This window comes from Heteronotia binoei, chromosome 1 (assembly GCF_032191835.1).
Source record: "Heteronotia binoei isolate CCM8104 ecotype False Entrance Well chromosome 1, APGP_CSIRO_Hbin_v1, whole genome shotgun sequence".
NCBI classification, from domain to species: Eukaryota; Metazoa; Chordata; class Lepidosauria; order Squamata; family Gekkonidae; genus Heteronotia; species Heteronotia binoei.
Genome location: NC_083223.1, coordinates 82,982,240 through 83,000,606, shown reverse-complemented (window position 1 = coordinate 83,000,606; position 18,367 = coordinate 82,982,240). Strand labels below are relative to the sequence as shown.

At 43.9% G+C, this 18,367-nt stretch overlaps 1 protein-coding gene across 3 annotated transcripts in view; it reads left to right on the top strand.

The window, feature by feature from the left end:
- Positions 1-18,367, top strand: part of RNGTT (RNA guanylyltransferase and 5'-phosphatase) — a 232,083-nt gene that overhangs the window by 32,443 nt on the left and 181,273 nt on the right. For all 3 annotated transcript variants that reach the window (XR_009555318.1, XM_060236951.1, XM_060236959.1), the window contains exons 6-7: positions 8,022-8,268; positions 16,544-16,653. Coding sequence is in view for 2 of the 3 variants with exons in the window: in XM_060236951.1 (XP_060092934.1) it covers positions 8,022-8,268; positions 16,544-16,653 (357 nt within the window). In the remaining variant the exon portion in view is untranslated. The remainder of the gene's footprint in view (positions 1-8,021; positions 8,269-16,543; positions 16,654-18,367) is intronic.

Below are 18,367 nucleotides of genomic sequence, written 5' to 3'. Positions count from 1 at the left end.
AAAGAGTCAGAGATTCCCCTCCTCCCCAACTCATGTAGATGAGGAAGCTTATAGAGTCATGAGGGCGGTGGATAGGAGAGCCATTCTTTTGTCAGCTTCCAACTCTCTTATCTCTCCCCTCCCCTGGGCTCCCCTGCCCTACAGGATTTTCCAGTGATCCCCCACCCAAAATTTTCTGGCTACACCCTTGGAACTAGTGTTGCTTCTGTAATGATCTACTCTCCTAGTCTGCAAGTACCTGAGAGATGGTTGGAATCAGTAGGTGTGTGGGAGAGGGCCTGAACCTATTGCCCCCTCCTACCTATCATTAGGGTAGAATTCTTCTACCACTCAAACTTTTGCCCTTTAACCTTCCTTCAGTGGATTGAGGTCTGTGTGTGTGTGCGTGAGAGATTACTCACTCCCCTCATCACTGCCTGCTGTTTCTGAGGCTGGTGGTTGAGCGATTTCAGCATTCTTCTGTATGCATCTTAATTTATTTTTGTGCATTAATTATAGCATTTTACAGTAGTTGAATTGCTTCACATACATTATATCAGGCGTATACGCTGGTGTTTTTCAGGAAACATTTTACAGAAGCTTGCCAAGTCATGCACTTGGCAAGTAGCTAATTGGAGTCATTAAACTTGTTTATTAAAATAATTTCTTTTAGGTGAGGATTATCCAAAGTAGGTACATTGTCTTTAGAAATGCCACCCTTTGTTACATTGTTTTTAGTGAAAGTTATTTTCTGGTGCTTCCCTTATAGTACAGTCTAGTGACTGCTTATTCCTTACACAGATGAATAGGGAGGCTGTAGGTGCACAATGAATGCTGAAGTGAGTTTTACTGCCTGTTTAAAGCAAGGTCATCCACCCGGGCAGCCCTCCAGCTAATCACCGGTAATATTCTCCTGTAGCTGGCTAGCTTGCTTCTCTGCAGAGCATTTGTACTTCATTCACTTGTAAGTTTCTTCTTTGTTTAGGTCTAGACTTTTTTAGGAGGGTAACCGTGCTTGTCTGCAGTAGAAGGGATTCTAGATTCAAGTCCAGTAGCAAGTTCCCACCTTCGGGGGAAATCTTTTTGGCTTCTAAGGTGCTACTGGACTTGAATGTGACTAGACTTTTGTACGTGGCTGTTCTTCTGTGCTGCAGAGAACATTTGTTATTATCTAAGAAAACTTAGGCTGAGTTATAAAACCATGGGGAGAAGAAGCTCATGCCCTTCCTTCACTTTCCACTTTTATACTCTCAGATCAGTGACAAACACTTTGAAAAGATTAATATGTAGATCTTCTTCGTGGTCTCTGTGCATCACACCCTTGGGATTCCAAGCTCCTGTGCTGGCTCCAACCGGTACTGAAAAGCTCTAGAATAGATCTTTATGTCCCGACCACTGGGCATGCCCATGGCAACAACCACGCATGCACAGTAGGCGGGGCAGCAATATCCCGCCATTTTTTTTCTGACCGCCGTGCTGTTTGGACCTACCTTTAGCTCTCTGGTTGCTGTTAGAGTTATTAGCTCCTTCGTTGCCCCTCGTTGTGTTCCAATTCCTCTTCTCTTCGTCGTGTTTAAAAAAAAAAAGTCTTCCTCCTGTCTTCGTGAGTCCGGGCTTCGGCCCCCCTCCCCTCCTCTTCTTTCCCGCCGGCGGGCATTCAGCCTCCGGTCAGTAGGACTTACGTCTATATGGAGGTGTCTCAAGTGCGGCAGCAAACTCGCCCCGACCGACGGTCACTCCCTTTGCCTGCTTTGTTTGGGAGAAGGGCACCACACTGATTCCTGTGGTCACTGCTTAAAATTTAGTAAGTAAACCAGGAAAAACCGAGCTGTGAGGCTCTGGGTGGCATTGCTTCAATCGGCTCTAGCTCTTATGGAATAGTTTCGGCACCGGGGTCTTTGGACCAATCGGCATCGATTTTCACCCCGACGACAGCCAAGACGCCATCGGTTTCTCTCGCCCATTCGTCGAGAGAAACCGAGCCCTCTAGATCGAAGAGATCATTCCAGGTGTGATGACAACAGGTACCAATGGTATCATGGTGTCCCTTCACCCTGGGAGCACAGACAGGGCTATCCCTTTCAGCCTTATCACCCGCTTACCCTTGGCACTACCCTCGGGACATGCCGGACTGGGATCGGTGTTCGGCTTACTATTCTGCGGAGCGATGCCGGGAGGACCCTAAACCGTCTAAACCAATATCAGCATCGATATCGAAACGCCCGGTCACACCGACTCTTCCTCAACCCAACCCATCTGAACCAGAATCCTTTGACGCCGAGGAGTCAGTTGGCTCGATCGGCGCTGACTCTGATCAACATCATTCCAAGCCCATGCCATCGATGCCAGTGACTGATGACGCTCTGATCTCTCCATCAGAAGACCTGAAATCTTACGGAGACTAGTTAAACGCATGGCAACCTCCTTAGGTCTGTCGGTTCAACAACCCCAGTCAGACGTTGATGACCTGGTTTTCGACATTGTGCAGTGTGACGTGTCTACCGCCGTTGCCCTTCCCCTTACCAGTGTCTTGTTGCAAACTGTCAAAGGACCCTGGGAGAAACCAGCTTCCCTCGCAGCTTCCACTAAGCGTCTAGACCACATGTATAAAATTCAAGAAAAGCGAGCAGAATTCTTATTTAATCATCCTAAGCCCAACTCCCTGATGGTCACATTGTCGTCCAAGGGCAAGCATTGTGCATCCTCTCCTCCTGACAAGGAGGGAAAGAAGATATATGCATTTGGTAGGAAATTCTACGCCACTGCGTCCTTAGGAATCAAATCTACCAATTATCTCGCTTGCTTGGGTCGTTATCAGTTGCTTTATGGGATCAGGTATCTACTATTCTCCAGCATCTTCCGGAAGAACATCACCATTCCCTGCAGAAGATACAGAAGGAAGGCATGTTGGTAGCAAAGCAGCAGCTCAGCTCCTCGAAGCATGCAGCTGACACCTTTGGCAAAACGTTGTCGTCTGCTGTTGCCCTCTGTAGACATACATGGCTTAGGTCTACCACTTTCAATCATGACACGAGGTCTGCCATTGAGGACCTTCTGTTTGACGGTTCAGGCCTATTCCATTCCTCAACTGATACCACCTTACAGGACCTTGATAAGAGCATAAAGGCTTCCCGTACCTTGAGTGCTTCTTCCTCCACATGTTCCTTTAGGCAGAAGCCATACTCCCGTCCATGGTACCGCAGATCTCAGAGCCATTCCTCCCCTGATCAACCCTGGCAGAATAGATCCCATTCTCAACAGGGAAAGTCGTTCCCAGCGAAACAAATATTTCAAGGTCAGTTTCGACAATCCTGTGCAAAACAACCTACCAACCCCAAGCAGAGTCTTTGACTCCCCTGTTGTTGCCCTACCGGACTTTCCTGCACTCACTGTCGCCCCTGGAGGCACTCGGTTATCCCCTTTTTTCCACGCCTGGGAGAATATCACAATGGACTCCTGGGTTCTTACAATTATTGCTCGAGGGTACGCGATCGAGTTCCAAGAGTCACCACCCATCCCACAGGTCATCGTCACACTGCCCTCGGAGGCCCTAAAGACTGAAGTCCAATCTCTTCTGGAGAAGGGGGCTATTGAACCTGTCCTGCAAGCTTTTCAAGAACATGGGTTCTACTCCCGTTATTTCATTGTTCCAAAGAAGGATGGGGGCTTTTGGCCTATTATGGACCTCCGGGACTTGAACACTTGTATCGCCTACAAAAAATTCAGGAGGACTACCTTGTTCCAAATCCTTCCGCTGTTGGAGGAGAACTCTTGGATGGCTACCATCGACCTCAAGGACACATATTTCCATCTGTCCATATGTCAGGGGCACCGTCAATACCTCCATTTTGCAGTGGGTGCAGACCACTACCAATGTACCACCCTTCCGTTTGACCTGTCCACGCCCCCCAGAGTTTTTACCAAAGTCATGGTAGTAGTTGCGGCTCATCTTCTCCTGTTAGGGGTTACTGTTTTCCCCTATATAGACAATTGGCTGTTGGTGGCCAATTCCAGCTCCCTGCTGTTGCATCAAATCCAAATAATGCTACAGACATTAGCGTCTCTGGGCCTCTGCATAAACCTCCCGAAATCCAATCTGGTTCCCTGCAAAAGAGTCCCTTTCATCGGGGCTTTTATCGACTCCACTGTCTGCAGAGCATTCCTCCCGAGTGCGAGGGCACGGACTTTATCAACTATGGCATGCAGCATCGGGGCCTTGGGAAGAGTCTCCGCCCATTCCATTCAGAGGCTATTGGGGCTGATGGCAGCTACGACTGTGGTTATATCTCTGGCAAAGCTGTGTATGAGGCTGCTCCAGTGTTTCTCAGAGTGTTCAAACCGTCTCGTCACCCGCCCACATGCGTGCTCACGCTGCCACAATCAATCAGAAACTCCCTCATCTGGTGGGAGAATCTTCCCAATCTTCTAGAAAGTGCTCCTTTTCGCCTCCCTCCTCCCACGGAGATGTTGACGACCGATGCCTAACTGTGGCCTAACTGTGGGAGCCACTTGGGACTCGCTACAATGGGCCGATCATATCAATTACATAGAGCTGACGGCAATTTGGTTCGCTCTTCAGTCCTTCCTCCCTCTAGTGAAAGGAAAACCCATCTTGATAATGATGGACAATACAACTGCTATGGCATATCTCAATCGTCAGGGAGGCACAGTATCACGGAGGCTGTGCCGCCTTGCCATAGACATTTGGCTCTGGTGTCTGGATCAGGGGATATCCCTGCTTGCGGTTCACATTCCAGGAACCTTGAATGTCCAGGCAGATTATTTAAGCTGGGGGGGGGGGGGAGCTCAGTTACATGAGTGGGAGTTGAACCCAGTTTATCTCCAAACTGTATTCCAACGATGGGGCCACCCAGAGATGGACATTTTTGCCACACGTCACAACCGCAAATGTCATCATTTTTGTGCTCGGGGGGGGGATCTGGACCCTCTATTGGAGGGCGATGGCCTCCTTCTTGATTGGTCTCATGATTTCCTGTACACATTCCCGCCCATCTCTCTGTTATCCATGGTGCTGGTCAAGATGAAGAGGGAACAGCCCAGTTGCATTTTGATAGCTCCATGGTGGCCCTGGCAGTTGTGGTTTCCGGTTCTCCTTCATTTATCCCGAAGACGGGTTTATCATCTCCCAAAGAAGCCGGATCTCCTCTTCATCAATAGGGGACGGACGTACCATCACGACATCCCTCACTTGAAACTGACAGCTTGGCTCATCACCTAGCTTCTGTTTCTGATAGAATTAACTTTGTTTTGTTAAATAGCAGAAAGCCTTCCACCAGGAAGTCCTACAGCCTAAAATGGAAACGTTTCATATCATTCGTTGTTTCCTCTCGGCTTTCTCTGGATCAGCCTAGTCTTCACACAGTTTTTTCGTTTCTATTACATTTGCTGGACTCTGGTCTATCATACTCCTCCATCAAGGTTTACTGGCATTGATTTCTGCGCATCACGCTCAAATTGAAGGCTATAATGTGTTTTCTTACCCAGAAACTGTTTCCTGAAGGGTATTTTTCATTTACATCCACCAGGCCATCATGTCGTCCCTGCTTGGGATCTCTCTTTGGTTCTCAGAGGTCTTATGCATCGCCCCTTCGAACCGATGGCATCATGTTCCCTTCTCCTTTCCTGGAAGGTGGCATTCTTGGTGGCGATCACATCCGCTAAGAGGGTTGGGGAGCTCTTAGCCTTCAGATCAGACCCTCCATACCTGCGGTTTCATGATCAAGGGGTTGTCATTGCTCCAGACATTCGTTTTTTGCCCAAGGTGGTGTCAGAGTTCCATCTACATTCCGAGACTTTGTTACCGGCCTTTTTTCCTTCCCCACAGGGTCCGGAACAAAAAGCCTTGCATATGCTTGATGTCAAGTGAGCCTTGTTAATCTACCTCCATAGAACTAAGGAGTTTCGTTTAATGCCCAGCCTGTTTGTGTGCTATTCCGGTCCATCTAAGGAAAAGCGAATCTCCTCCCAGAGACTGTCGAAATGGATTGTGGAGACTATTAAGTTAGCGTATCTACAATGCCCTTTGCCGGGACCTCCTAGGGCTCATTCTACACGTGCTATAGCTACGTCCACTGCTTTCCTCAAGGGGGTGCCCCTTACTGACATTGCAGAGAGGCTTCTTGGGCGACCCCAGATACATTATGCCTTGGATGCATGTATGATGATGCGTGTGTGGGGAGTGCGGTGCTTCAGGCTGCAGTCGTCTAGTGCCAGCTCCCTCCTCCAGGTAAGCTTTAGCTTGCTATTCTCCCAAGCATGTGATGCACAGAGACCATGAAGAAGATAGACAAGTTGCTTACCTCTAACTGATGATCTTCGAGTGGTCATCTGTGCATTCACACCACCCGTTCTTCAGTTCTTCAGAGGTTTATTGAAGTTGCTTCAGCAGTCAGAAGGAAACTGGCGGGATCTTGCTGCCCTGCCTACTGGGCATGTGCGGTTGTTGCCGTGGGCATGCCCAGTGGTCGGGACATAAAGATCTATTCTAGAGCTTTTCAGTACTGGTTGGAGCCAGCGCAGGCGCCTGAAATCCCAAGGGTGTGAATGCACTGATGACCACTTGAAGATCATCAGTTACAGGTAAGCAACCTGTCTTTCTGTGAATATTTCTTAAACTCTCTAGGTGCCCATTGAACAATTGGCAGAATGATGAAGGAGTTACTGGAGTTGCCCTGTACTACACCAATATGCTGTACAGTTATTATGAATCCATTTAAATGATAATTATGATATATCTGCCCAGGCCCGTAGCCGGGGGGGGAGGGGGGCTGGGGGGCACAGCCCCCCAACCAAAACTCCCTTGGTCCTTTATGGCCCCTCTTTTCCTCGGCCCCTGCTCTCTCCGCACCACTTTGGTGGCCCCCACCCCACTTCGCAGGCACCTCCCCCTCCCTCCCAACTCACCAACGCGGCGAAACAGGGAAGAGTGGGCTTCAGGGGCTCTTTCAAAATATCCCTCCCGCCTCCATCAGTCACATGACCGGCGGGTAAAGCTGCTCCGAGGTTGGCAGTTCGTGCACTGGAAAGCCGGCATAGGAACCACCGGCCTCAGAGCGGCTTTTCCTGCCTTTCATGTGACCAGGGGGGCGTCTTGAAAGAGCCCCTGAAGCCCGCTCTTTCCTTTTTCGTCGTATTGGTGAGTTGGGAGGGGGAGGTGCCGCGTGGAGAGGGGCAGGGCCACCAGAGCAGCATGGAGATCAGGGCCAGAGTGGGGGCTGCCAGGGGGGCCCTCCATCCAAAAATTTTTCCCGTGGACCCCCCCATCTGGAATTTTCTGGCTACGGGTCTGTATCTGCCTATCAGTGGTGTTGCTCAATGTTCCTAGCAGCATTCGTGTAGGCTAGAGCAAACTCTTGTCCTGTAGTCACATGATGTAAAACTTCTGTATGAGAAGTCAGTCATTGTTCCATGTAGCTGACTTGCTATTCTTACTGGCGTTGTTTCCATGGGATCTGAAGCAGAGCAGTTTTTCTTGACATCTACTGTTTTAAGACCTTTTAACTAGAGTTGCAAGTGGCTGAATCCGGACCTCCTTCATGCCAAGTATTAATTGCTTCAATTCTTTACATATATATTTCACCTTTCATGCAAGAAGAGCTCATGGAGCCATTTCACATTTTTTGGTCTTGTGGTACTTTAGGCTTGAGTGTGATAGTTGCTGGCCCAAGGTGGCAGTTCAAATGCAGACCTTCCTAGTCTAAGTCTATAGCACTATAACAGTACAGCCATATGGTTTCAGAAGCAGCTTACCACAGTTATGGAATTAGATGCTTGTTCATGTAGGCGTAATTCGGAGTATTCTATGCCTTTATGTGAAGTTTGGCTGCCTCTTTCTTGCTTCATACTTCATATTCTTGGTTCTTTGGGGCTCTTGATTACCCAGTTCCGCAGTTTTGTGTTTGGCAGACTTTTATTTTCTTACAAGGTGATGAGATTTCTCAGTGGGAATCATGATGGCTGCTGGAAGATGGTAAAAGCAAAGTAGCTAGCATTCTGAAGTCTTGATTTTTAATTTGTTGCAGTATTGAAGCTGCAGTGGCAACTTTTACCCAAGCCAGGCCACCTGGTATCTATAAAGCTGACTATCTGAAGGAGCTATTCCGGCGTTATGGTGATGTAGAAGATGCACCAGCACCACCTCCATTGCCCGAGTGGTGCTTCGATGAAGAGGAAGATGATGACGATGACTGCACACCAGGAACCCAGGAATCAGAAGCTGGGTCATCTAGTTCCTTTTCTGGCAAAAGAAGAAAAGAACATTTGAAGCTGGTAATGTCCAGAAATGAAATTAATTTGTACTTTAATTATGAATTACTGTCTTGGTTAATAATTGTATGGTGCTTGGTTCTTAGTTCAGCTGCTTAGATTTGCACACACTTAGAAACTCGTTTTCACTACCTTTTCACTACAGAATTGCTGCTGACCCTGAGAAATTTATGGATGGAATTTATGGATATTCTGCACAGTGTGTAAATTGTACATTTCCTTTTCCTTTTGTGCTTAGCGTGGTTTCCCACTATAGTCTGTGTGGTTAGAATTAACCACAAACCATCCTTTCCTATGAAAGCAGACTTTTATTATTGAACCATCTGCAAAGGGTATGAGGTGGGCTTGGGTGAACCCCAGGATCTTCCAAGCTCATATCTGTATTTTTTTCCTAATACCTGTCATTCATGGCCCATAGTCAAAGTAGGATGGAGAATGATAGGTAGTTTCTTGGTATGTTTTGATTGTTTAGTACAGCGATCCCCAACCTTTTTAGCACCAGAGACCGGTTTTGTGGAAGACAATTGTTTCCATGGGCAGGGGGCGGGGGGAATGCATGATGGTTTTGGGATGATACAGTTGTGCACTTTATTTTTATTTGTTTGGTTAAGTGTGTGGACTCTTATCTGGGAGAACCAGGTTTGAGTCCCCTCTCCTCCACTTGCAGCTGCTGGAATGGCCTTGGGTTAGCCATAGCTATCGCAGGAGTTGTCCTTGAAAGGACAGCTTCTGGGAGAGCTCTCTCAGCCCCACCTACCTCACAGGGTGTCTGTTGTGGCGGAGGAAGGTAAAGGAGATTGTGAGCCACTCTGAGATTCTGATACTATTATTATTACATTGTAATATATAAAGAAATAATTATACAACTCACATCCCGGTTGCTAACAGGCCACGGACCGGTACTGGTCCATGGCCCAGGGGTTGGGGACCGCTGGTTTAGTATACTGGAAAATAAAAGCAGCCATATATCTTTATGGTCAGAGTTGTCTCAATAAATCAGTATTGCTGATAAATTTTCAACTTTACAGGGCAGGCAGAGTGGTCATTTAATGAAAATGTTTTATAACTTAATGCCTCCTGTAATTGACTTTCACATCATCTATGTCTGTGTGAAAGCTACATGGAATATTTCCACTGCTGCTGGCTTCTCTAACACTCAGGCATGAACTGAAGTGAGTGACTTTGGTTCAATGCACTGTTGCACTTCAGTGGTCCTTGGCATTCTTGACACAAGATAACAGATTTGCAGCAACTTCAGTGGAAGGTGCTAGCTTTCGGAAGAACAAAATAGTGATTTTAAAAAGCAAGGCTAAGTGCTGTTCCACAAATCTGTAGTCTGAGTGTCCTACCCAATAGAAACACTCAGCGAAGTCCAGCTGAGGAGGAAAAAAATAAAATTTATTACAATAGTTTGTGGAGCAGAGCTAAGCCATGGCCTGCATGCCAAGCTGCTGCACCCCCTTTAAGAACATAAGAACGTAAGAGAAGCCATGTTGGATCAGGCCAATGGCCCATCCAGTCCAACACTCTGTGTCACACAGTGGCAAAAAAATTTATATATACACACACACTGTGGCTAATAGCCACTGATGGTCCTCTGCTCCATATTTTTATCTAAACCCCTCTTGAAGGTGGCTATGCTTGTGGCCGCCACCACCTCCTGTGGCAGTGAATTCCACATGTTAATCACCCTTTGGGTGAAGAAGTACTTCCTTTTATCCGTTTTAACCTGTCTGCTCAGCAATTTCATTGAATGCCCACGAGTTCTTGTATTGTGAGAAAGGGAGAAAAGTACTTCTTTCTCTACTTTCTCCATACCATGCATTATCTTGTAAACCTCTATCATGTCACCCCGCAGTCGACGTTTCTCCAAGCTAAAGAGTCCCAAGCGTTTCAACCTTTCTTCATAGGGAAAGTGTTCCAGCCCTTTAATCATTCTAGTTGCCCTTTTCTGGACTTTCTCCAATGCTATAATGTCCTTTTTGAGGTGTGGCGACCAGAACTGCACACAGTACTCCAAATGAGACCGCACCATCGATTTATACAGGGGCATTATGATACTGGCTGATTTGTTTTCAATTCCCTTCCTAATAATTCCCAGCATGGCGTTGGCCTTTTTTATTGCGAACGCACACTGTCTTGACATTTTCAGTGAGTTATCTACCACGACCCCAAGATCTCTCTCTTGGTCAGTCTCTGGTCAGTCACTCTTTCAGGGTGGTCAGTACTTTATATCGCCTTGATGACATGTTGGCACATGTTGGCATATACACATTTAATTAGCTGTTACATCCATCATAATTTCATTGCAAGAGCCAACTACACACTACTGATACATTTTGCCAGATTGGTATTAATTCATTAATTTCAAACCGGCATAGCAAAAAAATTCAATACATGTGTGTCTGTCTTGATTGGTTAAATCTGGTTTGGGGTCTAAGAACTCCCTACTTGTATGGTCACTTAAAAACTCAATAGAGATTCAGTAGGGCATAGTGAAATGTTTCTGCTAAAGATAAGGGTGGAATGTTGTCTTCTGTCATTTTTTCCAGACTGTGTGTTAACCCTTAAAGATGTTGCTTCTACCGGCTTGTGGCCTAGTACCCCTGACAGAATTATTAATTATTGCATTTGATCTATAATTGGGGAAAATCAACATCAAAAGGCAGAGCATAGCAAGAGATGGGGCAAAGCAGGATCTTTTATGGAGATAGTCCCAAATAGACCCTCTTATTAGAACCAATGACCAGGCCAATGAATAAAATAAAATGGATTTTATTTATAAAAGAGAATAATAAAATCTAAACCCATACACATCAGTGGGTGGCTTTTACACAAGATATAGAAGCAAAGAGAGGAGTGGGTGAGATAGGGGTAGGAGAGATGGGGTAATACTATACCAGATCTTGAAGAATGGTTCAGTCTGAAGAAGGACGAAAAGAGGGCTGCATGTAGAATGACCAGTGCTTTACACGGAGAAGACCTGATGTGAGTCAGGGGTGCTGTTTTGTGAGTAGTCAGCAGATCATGGCAAAAATGGGATATATTTATACCGAAAAATGTATCTTGAAGGCATGTTAATTTTGATGGACTATTGTGACCAAAAAAAACAACCTGGCGGTTTTCAGGAGATCCTGACAAAAACAAAGTCTGTGTTCTCCCATGTGTTAGACAAAAAGAAGGATGTATCTTAATAGGTGTGATGGCAAATTCTTTAAGGTGGTAGTGGGTGGAGCTTTGTAGGTAATGGTTCCTTGATAACCTGACTTGAAGAAATGCAAATTTTAGAAGATATATTTAAAATGATTACTTGGAGGAAGAATGTACTGGAAGTTCTGTAGTATGGCAGAAGGTGAACTGGTTATGTTAATGCAGACAAACATTAGAATATGTGTGTCCACCCAAGAGTGATGACTAGAGGGAGGAAATACCATTAGTATCATGGTGTGATAGGATGTAAAAAAAAAATCCATTCATATAATGGAAGATGTGCTAGAAGTAGGATCTTTTGTCTGAACACCTTTTCTGACAATAGGTAGCCTTTCAGCCCATTAGAAACTGGGACCTTTAGATTACTGCAACTGCTTATCCATTGTTTCCCAGAAGAGAGAGAAGAAGGGGGGTGGGGCATAGAGGAATGTTGCAACTAGCGTGTCTCTGGAACTTGTATCTCTCTCAGGTCCAGCAATAGTGCCTGGCAGACCCATCATTAACGCCAAGCCTGGCTTTTCTGAGGGCAGTGCTGTGGAGGCTATGGGTCTCTCTGGGTATCAAGGTGTCTACTCACAGGGAAGGGCCACCCCCTGGCTGAAGGGTGGGCACCTAGGCAACAGGCCTTTCTAACTAAAACTGTCCCACAGTGCTAATTGACAGCAAATAAATTAGACTTCAGAACTCTCTTTTTGTGCAGTTTAGTGTTCATCATTGTGAAAATAAATGTTAGCCAGTTGTGAAAATCTCATGTCCATGGCTGAATCTTGCTTATGCACAGTGATGCTGATTTTTAGCAAAACAGTGAAGTTTTTGTGTAAAACCTACATGTAACTTTGAGTGAAAGGGCTTCTTTCTTTCTGAAACGCTGTGCCTGTAAAGAGTTTCAGAAGGTAGGTTTGGCAAAATAAATGGTACACATTCATAATCTCAAAAAGGTCACTTGAAACATGATGTGGTTCCTGAGCAGTTTGAGAAAGAAAATCAATTTTAGATAGTGAATACAGAATCAGGATGCTTTTCCAAGATGGATATACTGTGATGTATGTAAGGGATGTATACAGGAAAATAAATGGGAACTCTGCAGGTTTTTGTGAGGTGCGTGTATATTTACTGCTCAGTGTTAGCTGGTTGGAGCAGGATGAGAAATTAGGACTGGGTTAATTATCATAAAGCCAATCATACTTCCACTGTCTCCAAGGTAAAAACTTCAGATTAAAGTGCATTATGGGTAGATTGCTAAAAGTTTTGCCTCTATGTGAAAACAATTCAATAGACCTAATGTGATTTAGTGATTAGTGTTGAGTTAGGAGCAGGGATACCTGGATTTGTGCACCCATGAAGATCATGGTGTGGCCTTGAGTAAGTCTTTCTTAAGTTTAAATACCTCATGGTCATTGTGAAAGAGAAAATTATATATATGCTACTCTGAGCTTCATGGAGAAAGTGCACAAGATAAATGGGACAAATAAAATAAAACAACCAAAAATGTTGTAGTAGTTTGATGCTGTTTAGCAGTTGATGAGCTGGAATATTACTGCATCTAAATAAGATGTTGATTTAGGTTCTTGGATTGAAATACAGGGTTGTATCTACTGGAACGTCTTTGGTGGGGGGCATGATTTTCTCATTTCCTCCCCCTCCTGCAGCCCCAAATGTTCCTCAGAGTGCTATCCCTGCCTCCCAAGAGCAGCATTTTAGAGGATATTTTGGGCTGCAGTGATTAGGGTAAGGCATACTCCATGAGCAGGAATTCTAATGGATCCAAGCCAAGGTTATTTTCACTCAATGCAGTAATGATTTACTTTTATGGTAATATGCCAATATATTGGCATGTGTCATTGTTAATTTTTATAATTTTTATTGGTTTTAACTACAAAAAGATAAAGCCGTGCAAAAGATACATAAAAGAGGAACAGGGACATTTACAGAATGGGAAAAGCAGAAACAGAAAAAAGTACAAATACATCAATTATAATTCTACCTCCAAATAGACTACCCAGATCATTCTACCTGCAAGGATAAAGATCTCCATATATTTTACCATCCTTTCTTTCATTACAGAAATTTTTTAATAAACTAATACTAGCAATATGAATCTAAACAATTATTCTTGAACACAAATAAGTATATAAAGTTAAGAAAGAAAAATTTCAAAGCCATCTCAGCACCAATTTTGCCTGATTTAGGTTAACCCTGTTATAAGCACAAATTAAATTGTTGGTTTAACAAAATCCTTATTAAAATAATCACATAGAAATAATATCTTTATCTTTAACAAATTATATAAAAAAATACAACTTAATATTTTGTCTATCTGAACAGTTTCTCCAAAGAGGCATGTTAGAAACAAATCTACCAGATTACAAAGCAATTGTACTATCTACCTTTTCAGCAATTGATCCAAATCTTACATCAATATGAGCATTTTCACCAATTAAACATACTAAGAACAAATCTGCTATAAAAAAAGAAAAAATGTGTTGTCTGCACTCTTTAGCATTAATCTAAATTTACTATATATATAATTAAAATTTTAACAACTTTCTTCTTTAGGATCTCCCATGTTCTTTTAAAATCACATATCTATTTATAATTAATAATTGCATATTTGTTTACCGCCAAAAAAGAAAGAAAAATCATATTTGTTTACCGCCAAAAAAAAGAAAGAATCCTTCTTCCCAAAATTTAAACACTTTTAGATTTAAATGTGACCCAAACAGCACACTTTGCCTTTTAAAATCGCATGTTGCTTCTTAGTGAAAGTTCCATATCCAGCCATCCACAAGAATGAGAAAAGTTCAAAATCCTTCTTCCTGAAAGCTTTCCACATCTAAATTTGCTGGTCAGGATGTACCTTTTCTCTTCTTAGTGTAGCCTGCCCCGTCGACAATAAGAAGAAGAATTCGACGCCATTTTCCCCTCTCCGCATGACTTCACTGAGTCTTAATTTCCGTTCTTGTTTTACTGCTGTGACATAGGGATCAATCTTGGTTTTCTTTTGTTGGTTTCGGAGCATAACACTTTCCCGTTCCATTTCCACAGACGTCGGCAGAATCTCTTTAGCACTCAACTCTTATAGATTTTCAATTTTGCTAGCTTTCAGTATAAGAATACCCATTTGCTGTTTAATCAACTGCATTGATAAGCCAAGATCCTGTCTCAGAGAAGTGATATTGTATAAAAAAATCTTTTTTATAAGACATTTCGCCAGGCAGTGCCATTTTCTCTGAGAACAAACTCAGTCTCTTAATCCAAGTTGAAAAGTAGCTTCAGGATCCTGTTAAATCCACATTCCACAACAGCTCCAGCTGAGATTTCAAACGTTATCATTTCAAATACAGACAGGCAACAGAGACAGATCTCTCTAAAATTATCTCCTTCATGTTCAGATCATACTGCAGCCTAATGATATTCTCTTTTGCATACGTTCAATAATAATAATCCGGGTAGATTTTAGTATTTGTATTCAATCCAATTTAAATAGTTAACAATACTTAAGATTGCTTGCAGACTTTTCGAGGCCTCACTTCTCTTCCTTTGAGCTAGCCTCTCGTTATGCAAAACGACCCACTAGCCAGCGGTATTGAAAAGTCACTTGTCAAATAGGATTGCTACATTAGGAGTAGAAAGACGCTACATCAAAAGTGTACTGAGAAAAGCGAAAGAAAGAGAGCAGTCGGGCGTTCATCTTTTTCTGCTGGTACACCAACTTTCATGGCTGCGGAGCCTCAGGACATGCAGGAGGCACAGGGGCAGCCGCCGCTGAACCCCTGGCTCCCTGCAAAAGTCCCATGCCGAACAAAAAAACCCCTCCAGGGTCTTTCTAGGGGGCATCACTTCCGTGACACCCCTCCAACAGCCAGAATCAGAGGCACCGCAGGAGAATGATCTGCGGATACCTCTGAAGGCAAGATGACAGAACCCGGACGTCGGCATGTATCATTGTATCATTTGAAATCTTCCATCACTAATGGTGAAACAAGTTGCCTAAAATCTCATTTTAATTATATTTTATTTGGTTTATTGTTATAGACTTAATGCTAAGCTGCAGTAGACATTAAAGCAGGGGTCCCCAACCTGTTTGAGCCTGTGGACATACCTGAAATTCTGACATAGTGTGGTGGGTGCAGCAACAGAATTGCTGCCATAAAAATGACTGTCACAGAGGGTGGAGCCAGCCACCAAATGGCTGCTGCAGCTCACCTTCAGTCACACAGTGACAGTCTTCGTGGTGTAGTTGCAGCTGCTACCAAAGCAATGTTTTTAAACAAGTGCACAGACACTCAATTCTCCAATGGCCAGTTGGAAGCGCTACTGGGCAAAAGCCCTACCTGGGTCTACCCACTCTGTAAAAACATTTAGAGGGCACCAGGAAATATGTCAGCAGGCACCATGGTGCCCATGGGCACTGTGTTGGGTATCCCTGCGTTAAAGAGTCTCTTTTGTAGGATACTAATTCTGAAAACTCTTAATTCTATCATGTATAATGAGCTATTTTCAGTGGGCACATACATTCTGAAATAGTCAATATTTTATGTAGATATCTTTTACATTACAACCTGAACAAAGGCAATTTGAGATCAAAGTGTTGTACATACTAGTTTATTCAGATTGAATGTATAGAATCCTTTTTTGTAGGGTAGCCTCCTTGCCACTTTAACTTGGCTTATTGGTCCATTATGCTCCTTTACCTGGCCATTCCCTACCTTTCAGTTCATTGACACATATCTATAAGGGTTTTTCAGTGTTGGGAAACTATGCACACAGGCCTATATGTATTTAAAACTGTTTACTTGATTAAGTTGACTGGAGTAGTGCTGAATTGAAGATCAGCTGCATGTTAAAATATAGGATAGTTCAGATTTGACGTGATGATTTTGTAAAAAAGACCCTTGTTAAAAATACAGTTATATTGCTACAAGGGTAAATTTTTATACAAATTAGAAATTAAATTAACTCTGTATAATTTTAGGTGTAAACTGTCCTTATTGAAATCCACATATTTGTAGATTCCCATACTGTTGCACACTGAATTCTAATGCTATATCTGTACATTTATTTTTAGGGTGCAGTGTTTTTGGAAGGAATCTCAGTTAAACGTGTAACTCAAGTGACGTCTCAGCCAAAGCTTGGAGAAATACAGCGCAAATGCCAGCAGTTTACTGGATGGAAAGGGTATGGACTTTCTAAAAGAAAATGTAGTTTGCTACATTCTAGAAATGTTGCCATGTTTCTTTATATATAGTAGAAAAGCTAACAAGTGAATTATCAACATTGCTGGCTTATGTGGATGAGATGTTACACAGGTTCCTTGCATGGAATTTTCAGAGGAGAAGGGAAAGTAAGTGATGTGGAAATTCTTCCCCTCCACCCATATTTACAGTTTTTGAAATTTATGAGCTATTTCTATTTATATATCTATGTGCAAAATCTTGACTTTTTTGTGGCCTTGCTGCCAGGCACTTGACCATTGAGTTTGCTGTTAGAGAGATTGATGGTATTTGATTGAAATGTTTCTGCACTGCCTTTTCTACCAAACTCAGGATCCCCAAGGCAGTGGATGTTATCATCATTAGTAATAAATAAAAGCCCTAACGTAGTGGCAGATCTGAGGATTTTCATTGGTGGGATGTGGCCTATGCAAGATTGACTTGCACTCTGTCTCTAGAGTACCATTGGCTGATTCTGCTCTTCCTCACCCACCATCGGCCCCATCTGGCAAGAACCCCACCAGAAGGCCACTGACCTTTGAGGAAGACAGCTCTCTGCTGACAGGGTCCCCTGTGGGCTTACTGATCACTTCTGCCTCTCCTCAGGGCCTGTTATAGGAAGTCCAGGTCAGGCATTCTCCCCCTCCCCTGCAAACAACGCTGCCATGAAGCAAACAGTAAACTATGAGAGACATGTGTATGAGACAAAACAGTAGCAGTTCCTTCTCTTTAGCTGACACAAAAGGAATGTTCATTCACAGCAAGGAGGGACCGGTTCCACAGCAGCAGATAAACAAGCTTTTCCAGAGATCAGTTCTCTGGGGGGGGGGGGGAGTGAATACCTTCACTTGGGTGGGTGGGAAGACAGGAAAGCTGGGGGGACATTCATCCAGAGGCCTTTAGTGATACTTCTCCATGTTGGTGGGAAATTTTTAATTCATCATTACAGGCCTCTGAGAGAGAGGCCTTTTCTTCTGGAAACCACTGTTGCCAATCTCCAGGTGAGGGCTGTGGAAGTTGACTGGTGATTTCAGACCAGTCACAGACTTTCAGCCTATCCTGCCTCAGGGGGTTGTTTTTCAGATCAAAGGGGGGAGAGGAGAATGATGTAAACTGCTTTGATTCCCCCCCACACACACAATGTGTAGAAAGTCTGTCTTTTTCCTATGTAGAGGATGCAGGGAGGGGGAAGGTGATGGAAAGCAGAAGTCAGAGGGGCAGATAAAGGGAAGGAGACAGGGTTGCCAACTCCAGGTTAGAAAATTCCTGGAGATTTAAGGGATGGAGCGTGAAGAGGGTGGGATTTGAGGAGGGATAAGACCTCAGATAGGTGCAATGCCATTTCCTACTGTGTAAGCCAAAATGCCCTCAAAACGAGGTTGGGGAATTGTCAGGTGGGCACCTGGCTTAGTCAGGATCTTTTACCTGTGTATACAGAATTCCACGTCCAGAATATTAGGGACTCTAATTAGGTAAAATAATTAAAATTTATTAAGAAAAATATAGGCTTCCATACAAGATAAAATACTCATAAGATCATACACACAGTCCTAAGAAAAATAGATAGATAGGGGAACACATGGGTAGACGAACAGGGTGATATTTACCGATCGTAGCCTTCAAAGGCATCGTAGTCTTGAAAGGGCAGCTGCTGTGAGAGCCCTCTCCAGCCCTGCCCA